The sequence below is a fragment of the Gallinula chloropus genome, assembly GCF_964237585.1.
Source record: "Gallinula chloropus genome assembly, chromosome: 2".
Taxonomy (NCBI): domain Eukaryota; kingdom Metazoa; phylum Chordata; class Aves; order Gruiformes; family Rallidae; genus Gallinula; species Gallinula chloropus.
The window spans coordinates 164028546-164045813 of NC_140086.1; the positions used below are offsets into that span (position 1 = coordinate 164028546).

The following is a 17268-nucleotide window of genomic DNA, read 5'->3' on the forward strand; positions in this document are numbered from 1 at the left end:
GGCACCTCCAACCCTGGGAGCGCTCAGGACAAGGCAGCACGAGGACACGGGGGCTCGGGGGGGCAGAGGGGGGTAACCGGGGTCTGCTCCCCCTGCGGCAGCGCGGCGGGTGTGAACCACCCCCCCACGGGGCACTGGGGGTCACAGGGGGTTTTCAGAGGCGATTTAAGGGAGGATGGACCTGCCCCGGGCTCAGAGCAGCCCCGACCCGAGAGCTGCGCTGGGAGGGCTCCCAGGGACCTCCACCAACCCTCCCACTGCGGGTGGGAAGGGCGGCTCCAGGAATCCCGGGCGGCACCAAAGGGCGAGCGCTGAGGGGAACGGGAAGGATTCCCCCTGGAGAGGCGGCCGGGGCTCCGTGGGCATCGCCCACTTGCCGGGGAGCGGCACAGGGAGCAGCAGCCGCTCGGGAAGGGACCCGGGTCGGAGGGGATCGCAAACCCAGGGGCCAGCAGGGCCTGGGAAAGGCACCTGTGCCGAAGAGAAGGGGCAGCCCCCAGAAACGCTGCCCTGAGCACCACATCCAGCCTGGGCCCTGCCTGCCAAGAGGGGCAGGACGAAGGGGGGAGAGCCCAGGGGAGCCCCGAGCTGAGCAGAGATCCAGGGGAGCTCACAGGCAAAGACCCCGAGTCCTGGAGCCCGGAGAAGAGGATTCTGCTGCAGCCTGAGGCAGGGAAGGAGCCTGCCACAGAGGGAAAGGGAACAGCCTGTTCCCTGGGCAACTGGATGAAACTGGGAGGGGAAAAGACTCGGATTGAACTTCCTAAGGAGGAGAACAGTTCAACGCTGGGAAAGATTCCAGACGGCTCTGCCAGCCTGGCTCAGAGCAGAGGGGCTCCATCCAGCCCTCCCATCACCTCCTGGCTCCTCAGACTGGCTCCCACAGCTCCGTGTCCCCCTTGTCCTGGGGACCCCCGAGCTGGGGCAGCGCTGCCAGGGGGTCTGTGTCCCCGAGCGGAGCCCAGGGGCAGCATCCCCTGTCCCAGCCCTGCTGGGGGTGCAGCCCAGGGCACGGGGGGTTTTGGGGCTCCCAGTGCACTGTGTGGGTCATGTCTGGTTATCTGCTGATATCCTCGGGTCCTTCTCTGCAGAGCTGCTCTCCACCTGCTCCCCTCCAGTCTGTACTGGTACCAGTGACTGCCCTGAGCCAGGGGCAGGACCTCACCCTTGGCCCTGCTGAACTTCATGAGGCCCACAAGGGCCCTTCCCTCAAGCCTGTCAGGGCTCCCTAGGGTGGCATCCCTTCCTTTCCCCTCTCCCTTCCCTTTCCCCTTCCCCTTCCCCTTCCCTCTCTTTTCCCTTCCCCTTCCCCTTCCCCTCCCCTCCAGCCTGTCAGCTGCATCACTTGCCTCGATGCCACCTGCACACTGAGCTGGCACTCAGTCCCACTCTCACCAGTGAAGCTGCTAAGAACCACTGGTCCCAGTACGGGCGCTGGAGGGACACGGCTTGTTACTGGTTTCCACTGGGTGCAGCATGGGCCAGCACCTTAACCCCCAAACCCACCCCTCCTGTGCCCTGGGAAGGCTTCAGCCCCACGGACAGCCACCCCTGGAAGGACAGCCCCCCCTGGCCCTGGGGAGGGGGTACCCCAGCCCCCTGCCCACTCCCACCTCACCGGGGGGCTGCACAAGGTCGCTCCTGCCCCAGTGCCAACTCGGGGTTCCGCTGGGCCTTGCCAGCTCCAGGACTGACCGGCCACCACACCTCATCCCCACTGGTCCCACTGGTCCCAGCGACCCTCTGATCCTCCTGCTGGGTCTCTGCCTCTCCCATCAGCCCCCCAGGCCTTTCGGGGGGCTGCCCATGGCACCTCCTCCCCTCCCTTGTGCAGCTCGCCTCCTGCCTGGTTGGAACCCACCTCCCAGCTCCAGGCTGGTGATTCCTGGCTCTGCCTTGCTACTCCTGGGCTGCCTCCTGTCCTCAGCCTGTGTCCCCCTCCAGCACCTCCAGCGCACCCCAGAAGCCCCAGCTCGGGGAAAGGGGCCGTTACCAACCCCAGGTCACCCCCTCCCCATGACCCCCTGCTGCCCCGTGCCTGGGGACATCAGACCCACCCTGGGAGCTCAGACCCTGGGAGGGGGCTCACAGACAGACCCCTCCTCTCCCCACCCTGGCTGTCCCCAGCCCTACAGAGCCCCAGGAGTCTCAGTGCCCAACAGGCAGCCGGGATCACCCGACCCCATCCTGAGCTGCCCCAGCTCCCTGAGCACCTCATCTCCCCTCTGTTAAACACCCCCAGGGCTGGGGACTCAGCCCCTCCCTGGGCAGCCTGTGCCACAGCCCCACAGCTCTGCCAGGGAAGAACTTTGCCCTCCCAGCTGAGCTGACCCTGCCCTGGGGCAGCTTGAGCCCATTGCCCCTCCTCCCAGCTCCTGGCCCCTGGCTGCAGAGACCATCGCCCACCTCTCTGCACCCTCCTGCCAGGGCAGGGCAGGGCAGGGCAGGGGGGAGAAGGGCTCCCCTCAGCCTCCTCTGCTCCAGGCTCAGCACCCCCAGCTCCCTCAGCCGCTCCTCAGAGGATTTGCCCTCCAGCCCCTTCCCCAGCCTGGTTGCCCTTCTCTGCACTCGCTCCAGGACCTCCCTGTCCTTCTGGTGCTGAGGAGCCCACAACTGGACCCAGCACTCCAGCTGCAGCCTCCCCAGTGCCCAGCCCAGGGGCACAATCCCCTCCCCAGCCCCACTGGCCACACTATTGCTGGCACAAGCCAGGCTGCCCTTGGCCTTCCTGGCCCCTGGGCACACTGCTGGCTCCTGGTCAGCCTGCAGCCACCCAGCACCCCCAGGTCCTTCCCCCCAGCAGCTCTCCAGCCAGAGGGAGCCCCTTTTCTCCCCCCATCCACCCCCCCCTTCCCCCCCAGCGCTCTCCAGCACAGCAAATCGTGTCTCATCCATATTCAGCCAGAACCTGCTGCTAAAATTACTTCCCCCCCCCCCCCCGTTTAAACAGGCCACCCCCCCTGCGCAGCCCCGCGCCGGTCCTCCCCCTCCAGCACCAGCACGTCAGCCGCAAGCTGCTGGTCCTCACCCTCCCCTCCCCACCGCCCCCACGCCATCAGCCCCCTCCCTGGGCTGCAGAGGGGCTGACTGCCCCCTCCCCAAAGGCTCCATTCCGATCAAACACCCCTCTCCCTCTGCTTTCTCCCTGTGAGGGATGAGCTCTCCCCAAACCATCCGCCCCCCGCTTTGCTACCCTCCTCCAAGGGCTCCCCAAAGCTCCCCCATGCCTTGGTCTCCATGGAGACCCCCTCATGGAGGGCACAGGGACCCCCCTCACAGAGGGCACAGGCTCATGGAGGGCACAGGTACCCCAGCTCCTCATGGAGGGCATGGGGACCCCAATTATGGAGGGCATGGGGGACCCCACCTCACGGAGCACACCTGGGCGCCCCAGCTCCTCCCAGAAGGCACAGGGACCCCCACTCCTCATGGAGGGCACAGGGACCCCAGCTCCTCCCAGAGGGCACAGGGACCCCAGCTCCTCATGGAGGGCACGGAGACCCCCTCATGAAGGGCATGGGGTCCCCAGCTCCTCACAGAGGGCACAGGACCCCCCCCACAGCCGTTCCCTCCTCCGGAGCCTGGGGAAGGGCCGAGCTGGGGCTGGAGGCCGAGCCGCAGGTCGCTTCCCTCCCCACCCAGCGCTGGGAGGAGCATCGAGCGGCCCAACAGCAGCAGCTGTAACGAGCTGCAGGGACCCAGCACCGGGCAGCCCACAGCCCGGCTGCAGCTCGCTGAGGTAGGACGTGAGGAGCCCAGAGCATCCCGGAGCGTCTGGAGCATCCCAGAGCATCCCAGAGCATCCAGAGCATCCCAGAGCATCCCGGAGCATCCCAGAGCATCCAGAGCATCCCCAGTGACTCACAGCAGCCAGAGGGGAGACGCAGCACCGTGGACAGACCCAGACACCCCCCTGGGTGCCAGGCCACGCTCTGCCTGCAGCTCTGCCTCCCTGGGGGCTGCAGGGGCTGGGCCTGGACCCCAGGCCTGACTGCCACGGGGCAGGGGGACAAGCTGAGGCAGGAGGACAGGGCTGAACCCCAGGAACCCCCTTCCAGCAGGCTGGAATCACCCCCCTTTTCAGCTTCCAGCCTCAGAAAGCTCCTTCCTCTGGCTGCACCACGACAGAGGAGAGGCAGGGACACTGAGCTGCCATCCAGAGACCTGGCCAGGCTGGGAGCTGGGCAGGGAGGAACCAGGGGAGCTTCAACAACAGCCAGAGGAGAGTCTGGCCCCTGGGAAGGGATAACTGCTGGGATCAGGACAGGCTGGGGGGAGCTGCTGGAGAGGAGCTCTGGGGAGAAGGACCTGGGGGTGCTGGTGGGTGACAGGGTGGCCATGAGCCAGCAGTGTGCCCTGGGGCTGAGAGAGACAATGGGATCCTGGGGGCATCAGGAGGAGTGTGGGCAGCAGGTGACAGGAGGGGATCCTCCCCCTCTGCTCTGCCCTGCTCAGGCCCCACCTGGAGTGTTGTGTCCAGGTCTGGGCTCCCTGGGATCAACCAGCCAGGGATCTCCTGGAGAGAGTCCAGAGGAGGGACAGAGATGCTGAAGGGGCTGGAGCATCTCCCCTGGGAGGAAAGGCTGAGGGAGCTGGGGCTGTTCAGCCTGCAGAGAAGAGCCTGAGAGGGGATCTGATCACTGGTTCTCAAGAGCTGAAGGGTGGGAGCCAGGGGGCCATGGGCAGCCTCTGCTCAGTGTCTGTGGGGACAGGACAAGGGGCGATGGGCTCAAGTTGGAGCCCAGGGAGTTCCCCCCAGTGTGGGGAAGAACTTCTTGCTGGTGAGGGTGAGGGAGCCCTGGGACAGGCTGCCCAGGGGGTGTGGAGTCTCCTTGTCTGGAGAGATCCCAGCCCCTGTCCTAGGGACCCTAGCAATTGATGGGCTCTGGAGCTGGGCTGGGAGAGCCTGTGCTGGGAAGAGCCCAGGCTGGAGAGGCTACGCTGGGTGCAGGGAGCCCGAGCGAGCCGAGGGCTCAGAGCCACCACAGCACACAGGCACCGTGGGACCCCTCCCACGGGCACTGGCTCCCACACCCCTCCCCAGGCACCCCACAGGCTGAACCAGACGTGGGGTCGGCAGCAGACGGGTCCATCCTGTGCCCCCCAGCCCCAGGCACAGCTCACCCCTCCCTGCCTGTGCCCATGCCCACTGTGAGCCCAGGGAGCATCCCCAGCCCAGGGCAAAGGGCTCCCAGCAGAGCAGCTCCCAGGCCCAGCTCAGCATCCAGCTGGAGAAAGGGAAGGTGGGCACCGAGCTGCCAGGTGGGAAGAGCCACACAGTCCCTCCCAGTTCAGCCAGGCTTGTGTTGCACCGAGGTCACCACGAGCTGCAGCCACAGGACTCTCCAGTGCCCCTGCTGAGGACACATCCAAACCCCATCTCACCTCTGCCTTCCCCTTCCCACCACACCAGAGCTTCACCCCCACGGCACCAGGAGCCTTTTGTCTCCTCACCAGGGCACCTGCAGCTTCACCCCCCCCAGCCCTGAGCCAGCAGCAGCCTCCTCCAGCCCCATCCTGAGCTTCACCCCCTCACCCAGCCCGGTCGGGGACAGCACCGAGGTTTGTCTGACCCCCACACCAGACCTTGTTCCTCGAGTCACAGGAGCTGCACCTGGCAAAGGTGGGTCCTGATCATCGAATCCCAGCCTGGGCTGGGGTGGGAGGAACCCCAGGGATCCCAGAGCTCCAACCCCCTGCCACAGGCAGGGCCACCAACCTCCAGCCTGGAGCTGCACAAGGTTGCCACGACTGGGGCTGCAGTACAAAGCATCACTGCAGAGCAGAGGGACCCACGTGCTACAGGCCTCCTCCAGCTGCCTTCCTGCTCTGCCCATCGCTCCAAGGTCTCCCCTGGCAGCAGGACCTGCTCCAGCTCTCCCCACACAGACCCCCCCACTGGGACAGGACCCCCCACACTGGGACAGGACCCCCCCACTGGGACAGGACCTTGCTGGCACGGGAGGCGGATGGAGAAGCACATCTAAGTCCCCTCAGGGGTCCCTGGGCACACCCACCCAAACAAAACCCAGCCTGTGCCCAGAAGGCTTCCCAGCACCTCCTCCTGCACCCTCTTCCCCTCCTCTGCCCTCCCTCTCCAGGGCAGCTCCAGGCTGTGGTGACAGCAGAGTCCTGTCCCGACCCCCAGGCAGGGGGGGTCGCCGGGCCGAGGGTGCCCAGCTGCCCAGGTCCAGCCCTGGCAGCAGGAGGTGCTGCTGGCCCTGGGGTCTGGCCTCTGCACCCCAGCACCGTCCCCTGGGGGTTCTGAGCCTTCACAGAGGCAGGAAAAGGCCAGGGAAGCAGAACCTGCTCCTTCCCAAAGCAGGAGGCCCCAGCTGAGTCCTGTGTCCAGAGCTGGGGCCCAACACAAGGAAGATGTGGGGCTGTTGGAGAGGGGTCAGAGGAGCCCCGGGGATGCTCAGAGGGCTGGAGCAGCTCCCCTAGGGAGAGAGGCTGAGGGAGCTGGGCTGGGTCAGCCTGGAGAAGAGAAGGCTGTGGGGGGACCTCAGTGCAGCCTCCCCGTCCCTGAAGGGACCCCAGGAACAGGAGGGGAATCAGCTCTTGGGAAGGGCAGAGACTGGCAGGACAAGGGGCTGGAGTGAAGCTGGAGGAGGGAAGGGGGAGAGGAGAGACTGGGGGGAAGTTCTGTGCAGAGAGAGTGGTGAGGGGCTGGAAGGGGCTGCCCAGAGAGGGGGTGGGTGCCCCGTCCCTGGGGGTGTTCCAGGCCAGGTTGGCTGGGGCCCTGGGCACCCTTGTGTAGCTCCAGGCCTGGAGGTTGGCTGGACAGGGGTGCAGAGCTGCACAGCTCCCTCTGGGAGGGAACAAACCCAAAGGCTTCAGCCTGTTTCACTGGCTGGTCCCAGTCCCCACAGCGGGTCACTGAGTCCCTGTGCCTGGTCCATGTCCCCACAGCATCTCCCCACCCCAGGACCCATGTTTTTGTCCCACCTGAGGGGTCCCCGCTGCCAGGAACTGGGGTGCTGTGTAATTACTGCTCTAATTACCAGCACTATTAATATACCCAGGCTGCAGCCTGCTCAGAGTCACATCGTTGGAGGTCAGAGCTCCCTCCAGCCCAGGAACTGGAGTGTGTGTAGCTGTGCAGGGATAAAACCTCCCCCAGCGCTCAGCGGCTCACAGGGGCCCCAAAACCCAGCAGAGAGACGAGCTGGGGGGGTGAGGGAAATGCTCCTCCTGCCCCCCAAAACCTGCCCTGACGTGGCGGGGTACCTGACAGCCCCCCACCCACCACAGCCCCACCAGGCTCCATCCAGCCTCACGCAGGACCCCCAGCACAGCGCCGCTCCGAACGACACATCCAGGACCTGGGAGAGGCTGGAGCCACCTCCTGGGAAAGGCTCCTGCATCCCATAGGAAAGGGCCCTTCATTCATCCTGGGAAAGGCTCCTTTGTCCAGAGAAAAGGCCCTTCATTGATCCTGGGAAAGGCTCCTGCATCCTGGGAAAGGGCCCTTCATTGATCCTGGGAAAGGCTCCTGCATCCTGGGAAAGGGCCCTTCATTGATCCTGGGAAAGGGCTCCTTCATCCCAGGAAAGGGCTCCTTCCCCGGACCCCGCAGGGTGACCGGGGCTCCCCACTGCAGCAGCCACCCCAGCTCCACCTCATCTCCCTCCTGGGCAGCACGAGCCACAGGGGACACAGCACCGGAGCCACAGGGGACAGGCGGCCCCAGGGGACACACAGGGCGCCTGAGCCGCAGGGGACACACGGCCCTGGAGCCCCAGGGGACACACGGCCCTGGAGCCCCAGGGGACACACGTGGCTCCTGCCCCACACACGTCCTGCCCACACTTCACCCACCCACCTGCCCTGTTCGGGGGGCAAATGGCTCTGGGCAGGGGGCTGGGGCGCTACAGGAGCCCGGCTCTGGGCAGGGGGCTGCACAATGGAGCCGGAAAGGAAGGCATTCCCGGCAGGAACACGCTGGGGGCACAGGGTGTGAGCCGGCCCTGCGGCGGGCGGCGCAGGAAGAAGCGGGGTTTGGGGTTTCACCCGCAGCTTCCGCCCCGGGTTTCGGGACCAGACGGGTCACGGGGCCCGACCTTCACACCAGCAGCACCAACCAAAGGTCCCCCAGGCACGGGCTGCAGGAGGACACCCCCTCCTGCTCCTGCAGAGCTCTGCCCGGGGCTAACGAACCCCACCTTAACTCGGTGTCACCCCGCGGCACCAGGACTGACCCGGTGCCAGCAGGAACGTGGGGAACGCAGCCAGGAGGAGGAAATCCCTGGGATTCCTGCTCTGCCGAGGCCACGGCTGGAAAGAACGGAGAGAGGAGGCGGGGAAGGAGCAGGAGAGACGGGAGGTGGTGGGCGCAGGCGAAGCCCCCGGCCCGTGACACAGCCCCGGGCGGCTCCTCCCCGGCAGCCGCCGGGCAGCGCAGCCCCTCCGCAGCCGCAGCCGCCCGGGAAGGATCCCGATGCTGCTGTCACACCGCCCCCCGCGCAGCCGGAGCAGCCGCGCTCCGAGGGGAGTTGCTAAGAGACGCACCTCACCGCCAACGTGCTCCTGACAGCTCACAGGGGTTCACGTGGCGGGGACGGGGCGCGGGAGGCTGGGCAGGGGACGGGCGGCTGCTGGGGACGGACACACGGACTCCTGGAGCCCTGGCGGGGTCGGCCACAGGCGCTGCCCTCAGAGATGACCCAGCATCCACGCAGCGCTGCCTCGGCTGCCAGCGTCTCCATCCCACGGCACGGCACCCACGGGCAGGACGGGGCCACATCGCCCGGTTACCAGGCCCCGAGGTGTCCCACGGCAGCTGGTGTCAGAGGCGCGGGGACGGGCTGCGGGCAGGGGAGCCAGATGCTCATCCCTGCAGACCCCATCCTGGCCCGCAGCTGAGGGCCGAGGCGCTGCCCCTGCCCACGCACCCCCACAGCCCCCAGAACAACCCCCCTCACCCCACCCAGCTCCAGCAACTCAAGGGCTCTCCGCAGCCGACCCCGCGGAGCCAGCACAGACCAACCGCTCCTTCCACGGGTTCCCATTCGCCCCGTCCCGGGCCCGCCGCCCGTCCTTTGTCCTTGAGCACCAGGCGGGGGACAACCCCCTGCCCCCGAACCCCCGGGCCCCGCAGCCCCTCACCCGGGGGGCCCGAGCCAGGCGGGGAGCGGGATGCGGGCACCGGGAGAGGAGCCCCGGGGAGGCCGCCTGGCCCAGGCCGGCGCCCCGCAGCCTCCCAGACGCGGCCCCGCGGGTCACCCGCAGCCCCCTGCGCGGGCAGGGCCGGGGAGCCCCCGCAGCCCGGGCCCGGCCGGCTGAGGCCGCGGCGCTCCTAACGGGCCGAGCCCGCAGCCATCCGCCCCCGCCCGCAGCTCGGCGGCGGCCGCGGGGGGACCGGGGGCTGCGCGGCCCCAGCCCCGCGCCGCCGGCCGGGCCGCGGCCGCGACCACCAGCGCGTAGGCCGCGGCGCCGGGCCGGGACCCCCCGCGGGAAGGGGCGCCCGCGGCCCCGCGCCGGAGCGCGGCCGGGCCCCGCAGTCCGCCCCCGGCAGCCGGGGGGGTTGGGGGGGGTTGGGGGGCGCCGCGCCCCGCAGGCCCCGTCCCGCCTCGGCACAGGCCGCGGCCCCGCCGCGCCTCCGGCCACCCGCCCCCGCCGGCCCGGCGAGCGCTGCGGGGCGGCAGCCGGGCCGGGCCCCGCGGGCAGGCAGCGGGCGAGGCCGCCGCCCCCGGCGGGCACCGGGAGCAGGTGCAGCGCCCGGCGGGGACAAAGGGCAGCGGCCCGGTTCGGTTCGGGTGGGCTCGGCGCGGGCGGGGGCGGCGCGACCCGCCCGGCCCGGCCCGGCCCGGCGCTGCCCGGCCCGGCGCGGGTCAGCTCGGCCCGGCGCAGCCCGGGTGGGTTCAGCCCGGCCCGGTTCGGCCCGGCTGGGTTCGGATGGGTCCGGCGCGGGCGGGGGCGGCGGGACCCGCCCGGCCCGGCCTGTCCCGGTTCGGTTCCGCCGTGCCCGGCCCGGCCCGGCCCGGCTCGGTTCGGTTCCGCCGTGCCCGGCCCGGCCCGGTTCGGCCCACTCACCCTCGATGGAGATGACGTGCTCGCGGATCTGGCTCTGCAGCGCCAGGTCCTCCACCCGCTCGATGAGGTCGTAGATGGCGTAGATGTTGGGGTGCACCGACTCGAACCGCCCGATCTCGGCGCGGATGGCCGCCGAGTTGGACAGCCCGAACTGCGGCGGCGGCGGCCCGCCCGGCTGCGGGCCCGAGGGGCCGGGCACGGGCACCGGCACCGGGCCGCCCGGGGCCGCCAGGCTCTGCTGCTGCGGGCTCTGCCCGGGCCCGCCCTGGAAGTTCATGGCGGCGGCGGCGGGGCCGGCGGTCAGCGGCGCGGGGCCGCCGGCAGCCGCTGCATGGCCGCGCTCTGCGGGCTCTGCGGGCTCTGCCGCCCCCGCCCCCCCCGCCCCGCCGGCAGCGGCAGCGGCCCCGCGTCACGCACCCGCCCCCGCCCCGCCCGCGTCACGCAACGGGAGCGGGACCGGCCCCGGGGCGGGGCGGGGGGACGGGGGCGAGGAGGATGTGGGGCTGTTGGAGAGGGGTCAGAGGAGCCCCGGGGATGCTCAGAGGGCTGGAGCAGCTCCCCTACCTATGGAGAGAGGCTGAGGGAGCTGGGCTGGGTCAGCCTGGAGAAGAGAAGGCTGTGGGGGGACCTCAGTGCAGCCTCCCCATCCCTGAAGGGACCCCAGGAACAGGAGGGGAATCAGCTCTTGGGAAGGGCAGAGACTGGCAGGACAAGGGGCTGGAGTGAAGCTGGAGGAGGGAAGGGGGAGAGGAGAGACTGGGGGGAAGTTCTGTGCAGAGAGAGTGGGGAGGGGCTGGAAGGGGCTGCCCAGAGAGGGGGTGGGTGCCCCGTCCCTGGGGGTGTTCAGGGCCAGGTTGGCTGGGGCCCTGGGCAACCTTGTGTAGCTCCAGGCTGGAGGTTGGTGTCCCTGCCTGTGGCAGGGGGTTGGAGCTCTGGGACCCTCCCAGCCCAGCCCAGCCCAGGCTGGGGTTCTCTGATCCCCGCACAGGGCAGCCAGGTGACCTGCTGGCTGCAGCTGACTGAGCGCTCCAGGGTACCCTGTCTGAATCCTTCTGGATGCACTGGGGGGGGGCTCAGCCCCCACAAGCCTGTGCTGGGGCAACGAGTCTGGTTTGTGTCCTCTTGGCTCGGAGACGTTCCCTTGGTGTCCTGACCGCCTAAAACGGCTCCTCCAGCCCCGGCACCGTGGAAGGGGTTGGGTTGGTGCCATCGGAAGGTGCCGAGGGGTTTCCAGGCAGCCAGCACGTGCTCCTCGGCTGCAGGAGACCCACGGTGATGGTGCGTCCCAACAGCGGCCTCAGGGGCTTCCCCCCATCTCCCCTCTCCACACGGGAGGGCTGGGTGACGGGCCAGTGTCTCCAGCACCTCACGCCAGGACTGCCCTGGGCAGCGGCTGCCCTTCCACCCAGGCAGCAGCCGCGAGCGCCGGCTGTGGCACAGACCACGCTCCACCAGCGGCTGCTTTCCTGCCCCACAGACATCGGGCTGCCCCTCGGCTGCTGCGGGGCCGTGGAGCTCAGCAGCCCGTGGAGCTCAGCATCCCGTGGAGCTCAGCAGCCCGTGGAGCTCAGCACCCTGCGGGAGCCCCGGCGTGGTGCCCAGGGGCATCGGGCTGGGTCCGTGTGTCTGTGTATCCGTGTGTCCGTGGGTGCGTCCATCAGCCATCGGAACGCAACTGCCGCCAGTCCCCACGAACATCCCGGCAGCACCAGGTCTGCTCCGGGCTGGTTCCCTCGGTGCCTGCGCGGTCCCTGCGTCCCCTTCGCCTGGCACACACCTTGGGGGGGTCCTGCTCACCCCCATTCCCTGATTTTAACCGCAGCTCAGCCACGACTGTGTTTCCTGCTGCCTGTAGCCCCCTGAGTAAGAGGCTGAGCGACCCAGGCACCTGCCCAGGTCCTTTAGGGACCTTTCTGGGAACAGGCTCCCCCAAGGAAGGAATTCCTGCTTTAGGTCCAGCCCTTTGGCTTCCGGAGTCAGTTAACGGCTCCTCATCAGCTGCTCAGTGAGGATGTCCCAGGGCAGGTTGCTGCATCCACGTTACATCACACCTGCCTCGTGGCAGCGTGTCAGCGACGCTGTGACACAGGGATGGGCTGTGTGAGGGCAGGGGAGCTCCTGGGGACAGCTGGGCACAGGGCACAGCGCTGCGGTCTCCATCACCCAGGGCACAACTCTGCCAGGGAAGAACTTTGCCCTCCCAGCTGAGCTGACCCTGCCCTGGGGCAGCTTGAGCCCATTGCCCCTCCTCCCAGCTCCTGGCCCCTGGCTGCAGAGACCATCGCCCACCTCTCTGCACCCTCCTGCCAGGGCAGGGCAGGGCAGGGCAGGGGGGAGAAGGGCTCCCCTCAGCCTCCTCTGCTCCAGGCTCAGCACCCCCAGCTCCCTCAGCCGCTCCTCAGAGGATTTGCCCTCCAGCCCCTTCCCCAGCCTGGTTGCCCTTCTCTGCACTCGCTCCAGGACCTCCCTGTCCTTCTGGTGCTGAGGAGCCCACAACTGGACCCAGCACTCCAGCTGCAGCCTCCCCAGTGCCCAGCCCAGGGGCACAATCCCCTCCCCAGCCCCACTGGCCACACTATTGCTGGCACAAGCCAGGATGCCCTTGGCCTTCCTGGCCCCTGGGCACACTGCTGGCTCCTGGGCAGCCTGCAGCCACCCAACACCCCCAGGTCCTGCTCTGCCTGACAGCTCTCCAGACAGTCTCCCCAGCCTGGAGCTGCAGGGGGTTGTTGTGTCCCATGGGCAGGACTCTGCCCTTGGCCTGCTTGAACCTCATCCCCTTGGGCTCAGCCCATGGATCCAGCCTGGTCAGGTCCCTCTGAGGAGCCTCCCCACCCTCAGGCAGATCAAGACTTCCCCCAGCTCCGTGTCCCCCCCAAACCCACTGAGGGAACATCCCATCCCATCCCATTCTGCCCGTGCACTCCTGTGCATCCCCACGGCCCCCTGACCTGGCAGGATGGGACCCCCATCTCCCCAGGCTGCCCCCCCTTCCCCTCCTTTTCCCACGTGCCAGGACCCGACGGGGTTCGAGTGTCCCCTCAGCTCCCACGGTCTCACCTCCTTCGTGTCCTAGAGCAGCGTGGGACCCCCCCCAGCCTCTGCCTGTGCTGTAGCCCTAACGAGCCCCCAACACACGTTCGGGGCGGCTTCACCCCCCCTCTCCCCACAGCGCCGGTTCCAGACGGAGCAGGAAGGCAGCACCTCAGGGACCCCATGGGACCCACCCGGGACAGACGTGGGGCCAGACTCATGGGGCCCTGTGTCACCCCATGGGACAGGCGGGCGCTGCCGGTGGCTCCGGCTCAGCTGGACCCGGGCGGCAGCTCCAGTCACACCCCATGGAATAGGAGTCAGAATCCCTGAACCCCAGCCTGGGCTGGGCTGGGAGGGACCCCAGGGGTTCCAGAGCTCCAGCCCCCTGCCACAGGCAGGGACACCAACCTCCAGCCTGGAGCTGCACAAGGCTGCCCAGGGCCCCAGCCAGCCCGGCCCTGAGCCCTGCCAGGGGTCCCGGGGCAGCCCCAGCTTGGGGCGATGGCTGGATGTGACTCTCCCCCCCCAAGCCGGGCAGTGACCCCCCCCACGGTGCCCCCTCCCTGCCCTCTCCTGCCTTCCCACGCGAGCAGAAGGTTTTGGGACCCCCCTGGGCTGACCCCCAGCAGGAGCTGGACCCCTCAGACTGGGCAGAGGAGCCCAATGGGAGGAGGGAGATGCAGGGAGAGGCCATCCTCCTCATCATCATCCTCCTCCTCCTCCTTATCATCATCCTCCTCATCATCATCATCCTCATCCTCCTCCTCATCCTCCTCAGCATCCTCCTCCTCCTTTTCCACCTCCTTCTCCTCATCCTCCTCCTCCTCCTCATCATCCATCTCCTCATCATCCTTCTCCTCCTCCTCTTCCTCATCCTCCACCACCTTCTCCTCCTCATCGTCATCCTCCTCCTTCTTGTCCTCCTCCTCCTCCTCCTGCTGCTCCCACCCCCCGACCAGCCGCTCCAGCACCTCAGCAGCCGGGCCCGAGTGGTCTGGAACCGGCACCAAGGGCCGGTGTCAGGTCAGGGCAGGACCCGGCCCTGCTGTGAGAGGGGCCACAGCCCTGCCTGGGCACCAGCCACGGCCACGGCCGGGTCCCCACCGCCCCGAGAGCCTGGGGGACGGGAGCAGGACTCGGGCTCTGCTCAGAGCCCACACGGGAGCGGCGGGGCCGGGGGGCAGCCCTGGCAGGCCGGGGTGAAGTCGGGGGGCCGGGGGGCAGGCAGAGGGGCCGGGCGGTGCTGGGCCCTCCCAGCACAGAGCCAGCGGCAGGAGCTGCGGCGAGTGGAGCTGCCACAGGGACCAGAGCCCCGAGGGGCAGCGAGGAGCCCTGACCCCACAGAGAGAGCAGGGGGCTCGTGGGGGCCGAGGGCTGCGAGGGGAGGACGGCACGGGATGGGCAGGGTGCCCCTTGGCCTTTGCCATGGGGCAGCTCCTGGGGCAGCTCCTGGGGCAGCTCCTGGGGCAGCCACCCCACACGGGTCCCGGCTCTCCAGCACGTCCCCGGCCCGGGGCTGCAGCACCCTGGGATGGGGCATCACCTCCTGTCAGCAGCATCTCAGAGGGATGCTGAGAGATGGCAGGGCTGGAGCAGCCCCAGGCAGCACGAGGGGAGGGCTGAGGTGTGACACGAGGGCTGTGGTGTGACACAAGGGCTGTGGTGTGACACGAGGGCTGAGGTGTGACACGAGGGCTGAGGTGTGACACGAGTCTGCAGGCAGGGAAGGAGCCTGCCACAGAGGGAAAGGGAACAGCCTGTTCCCTGGGCAACTGGATGAAACTGGGAGGGGAAAAGACTCGATTGAACTTCCTAAGGAGGAGAACAGTTCAACGCTGGGAAAGATTCCAGCCGGCTCTGCCAGCCTGGCTCAGAGCAGAGGGGCTCCATCCAGCCCTCCCATCACCTCCTGGCTCCTCAGACTGGCTCCCACAGCTCCGTGTCCCCCTTGTCCTGGGGACCCCCGAGCTGGGGCAGCGCTGCGGGGGGGTCTGTGTCCCCGAGCGGAGCCCAGGGGCAGAATCAGTTAAAGGCTGGAAAAGATTCCTCCAAACACCAGCCTGGTGTGAGGGAAGGGACCTCAAAGCCCATCTAGTCCCAACGCCATGGGCAGGGACACCCCCCAGCCCAGGGCGCCCCCAGCCCCATCCAACCCGGCCCTGAGCCCTGCCAGGGGTCCCGGGGCAGCCCCAGCTTCTCTGGGCACCCTGTGCCAGGGTCTTCCCCCTCCCCAGGAAGGATTCCTGCCCCCCAGCCCCTCTCCATCCCCCTCCTGCAGCTGGAGGCCGTTCCCCCGGGCCTGGCCCTGGGCACCAGCCCCTCTCCAGCTCTCCTGGAGCCCCTCGAGGGCTGGGAAGGGGCTGGGAGCTCTCCCCAGCAGCAGCTTCTCTTCTCTTGTCTGGGCTGAGCCAGCCCAGCTCTGCCAGCCTGGCTCAGAGCAGGGGGGCTCCAGCCCTCAGGACCATAATGGCGGATGAGGGAAGACCCCGGGGCCGGGACTACAACTCCCAGCGTGCGCCGCGCCAGCCGTTGGCGGGGGTCTTCCTCTGCGCACGCGCGCAGCGGGACTACAGCTCCCGGCGTGCTTTGCGGCGAGGCGGAAGCGGCGCGATGGCGGCAGGTGAAGGGTCCGGACCGGTCGCGGCTCCGGTCGCCCGAGTCCCGGCGGGGTGAGCCGAGCCCGCGGGTGCCGCCAGCCGCTTCCCGCCGCCATGGCGCTGATCGAGGGCGTGGGTGACGAGGTGACCGTGCTCTTCGCCCTGCTGCTGGCCGTGGCGGTGCTGGGGCTGGCCTGGGCCTCCACCCGCGCCCCGGAGCCCGCCGCGCCGCCGCCCGAGGAGGCCCCGAGCGCGGCCGCCCCGGCGCCCGCCGAGCACAAAGCGCCCCCGGCGGCGGCGGCGGCGGACGGAGCGGTGCCCGATGGAGCGGGCGGGGCGGCGGCGGGGTTGCGGCCCCGGGTCGGTCCTTCCCACGCCGCCGCCGCCGCTGCCGCCGCCGGGCAGGGTCCCTCCGCCGAGGGGAACGACGGCCCCGCCGAGCCGGTGATGGTGCTGCGGCTGAAGTTCCTCAACGACACGGAGCGCCTGGTCCGGGTGCGCCCCGGAGACACCGTCGGGGCGCTGAAGAGGTGAGGGGACGGGGCTCCCCGCGGCGCCGGCTCGGGGACGTGGCGGCTGCGGGAGGGAAGGGGCGGGGAGGACCTGGGTCGGGGAGGGTCAGGGGGACCCCGAGTCCCGCCGGCGGCCCCTTCCCGGCTCCGCAGCGGCTGGGTGCTTGCCCTGGTGTGGGTGGTGTGTGCCCGGCCCGGGTGGGCCCGCCGGTGCTGGCAGGCACCTTGGGGCACCGGGGGGCTGCGGGGGGGGGGGGGCGAGCGGGGTCCGCTGTCCATCAGGAGCCTGACATCCCCTTCCTCACCCCCCAGGGCCTATTTCCCCGGGCAGGAGCAGCAAGTGCGGCTGATCTACCAGGGGCAGCTGCTGCGGGACGATACGCAGAGCCTGTCCGCCCTGCACCTGGCCCACAACAGCGTCCTGCACTGCCACATCTCCCAGCACGGCCCGGCCCCCGCGCCCGTCGGCCCCCGCGCCTCCGCCGACCCCGTGCACGCCGCCCTCAACGTGGGCAGCCTGATGCTGCCGCTCTTCGTGCTGATGCTGGCCGTGCTCTGGTACTTCCAGCTGCAGTACCGCCACGTCTTCACCGCCACCGCTACCACCTTCCTGGCTGGGCTCACGCTCCTCTTCAGCTTCATGGCCTTCACCATGTACCGCAGATAGCACGGCCCCGCGCCCGGGGAGGGACCCCGGCCTGTGCCCGGCCCCAGCGGGGGTCTGCTGGCTGCAACCGAACCTGCGGGAAGGGGGGGGGTCGGGACGCGGACTGTGCGCCCCGAGGGGCTGGGGGGGAGGGGGGGGATGGGGGGGGCAGCGTGTCCCGGGGGGCTCAGGGGCCGGGGCAAGAACGGGCACCGGGCGGCCCCCCCGCCGGGCCCCGCGCTCGCCGTGCCGATTAAAGAGGACGGACGGACGGACGGACGGACCGACCGCGCGTCCGGATCAGCTGCGCCGGGCGGGGGGGGAGGGGGCGGGGCTGGGGGGAGGGGGGGGGGCTTGCGGGGAGGGGGCGGGGCTTGCGGGGAGGGAGGGGCTGGAGGGCGGGGCGGAGCCTGCCGGGGCCGCGCGTGCCGCAGCGCCCCAC

At 69.6% G+C, this 17268-nt stretch overlaps 2 protein-coding genes across 3 annotated transcripts in view; one reads left to right on the forward strand and one right to left on the reverse strand.

The window, feature by feature from the left end:
- AGAP3 (ArfGAP with GTPase domain, ankyrin repeat and PH domain 3) overlaps positions 1-10373 on the reverse strand; it is a 94439-nt gene extending 84066 nt beyond the window's left edge. For both annotated transcript variants that reach the window (XM_084260117.1, XM_084260118.1), the window contains exon 1: positions 10036-10373. In XM_084260117.1, the coding sequence (XP_084116243.1) occupies positions 10036-10312 (277 nt within the window). In that variant the 5' untranslated portion in view covers positions 10313-10373. The remainder of the gene's footprint in view (positions 1-10035) is intronic.
- A 5322-nt stretch (positions 10374-15695) lies between these two features.
- TMUB1 (transmembrane and ubiquitin like domain containing 1) lies at positions 15696-17079 on the forward strand. Its single transcript, XM_084260126.1, has 2 exons — positions 15696-16198; positions 16493-17079. Exons 1-2 carry the CDS (start codon positions 15783-15785, stop codon positions 16845-16847), a joined length of 771 nt encoding a protein of 256 aa, XP_084116252.1. The 5' UTR covers positions 15696-15782; the 3' UTR covers positions 16848-17079.
- The last annotated feature ends 189 nt before the right edge of the window (positions 17080-17268 follow it).

What these genes read in the sequence shown, in the direction of transcription:
- TMUB1 (XM_084260126.1), top strand. Translation starts at nt 15,783, where the DNA reads ATGGCGCTGATCGAGGGCGTGGGTGACGAGGTGACCGTGCTCTTCGCC. An exon ending in ACCGTCGGGGCGCTGAAGAG is followed by an intron (nt 16,199 to 16,492) that starts GTGAGGGGACGG and finishes CTCACCCCCCAG; the next exon opens with GGCCTATTTCCCCGGGCAGG.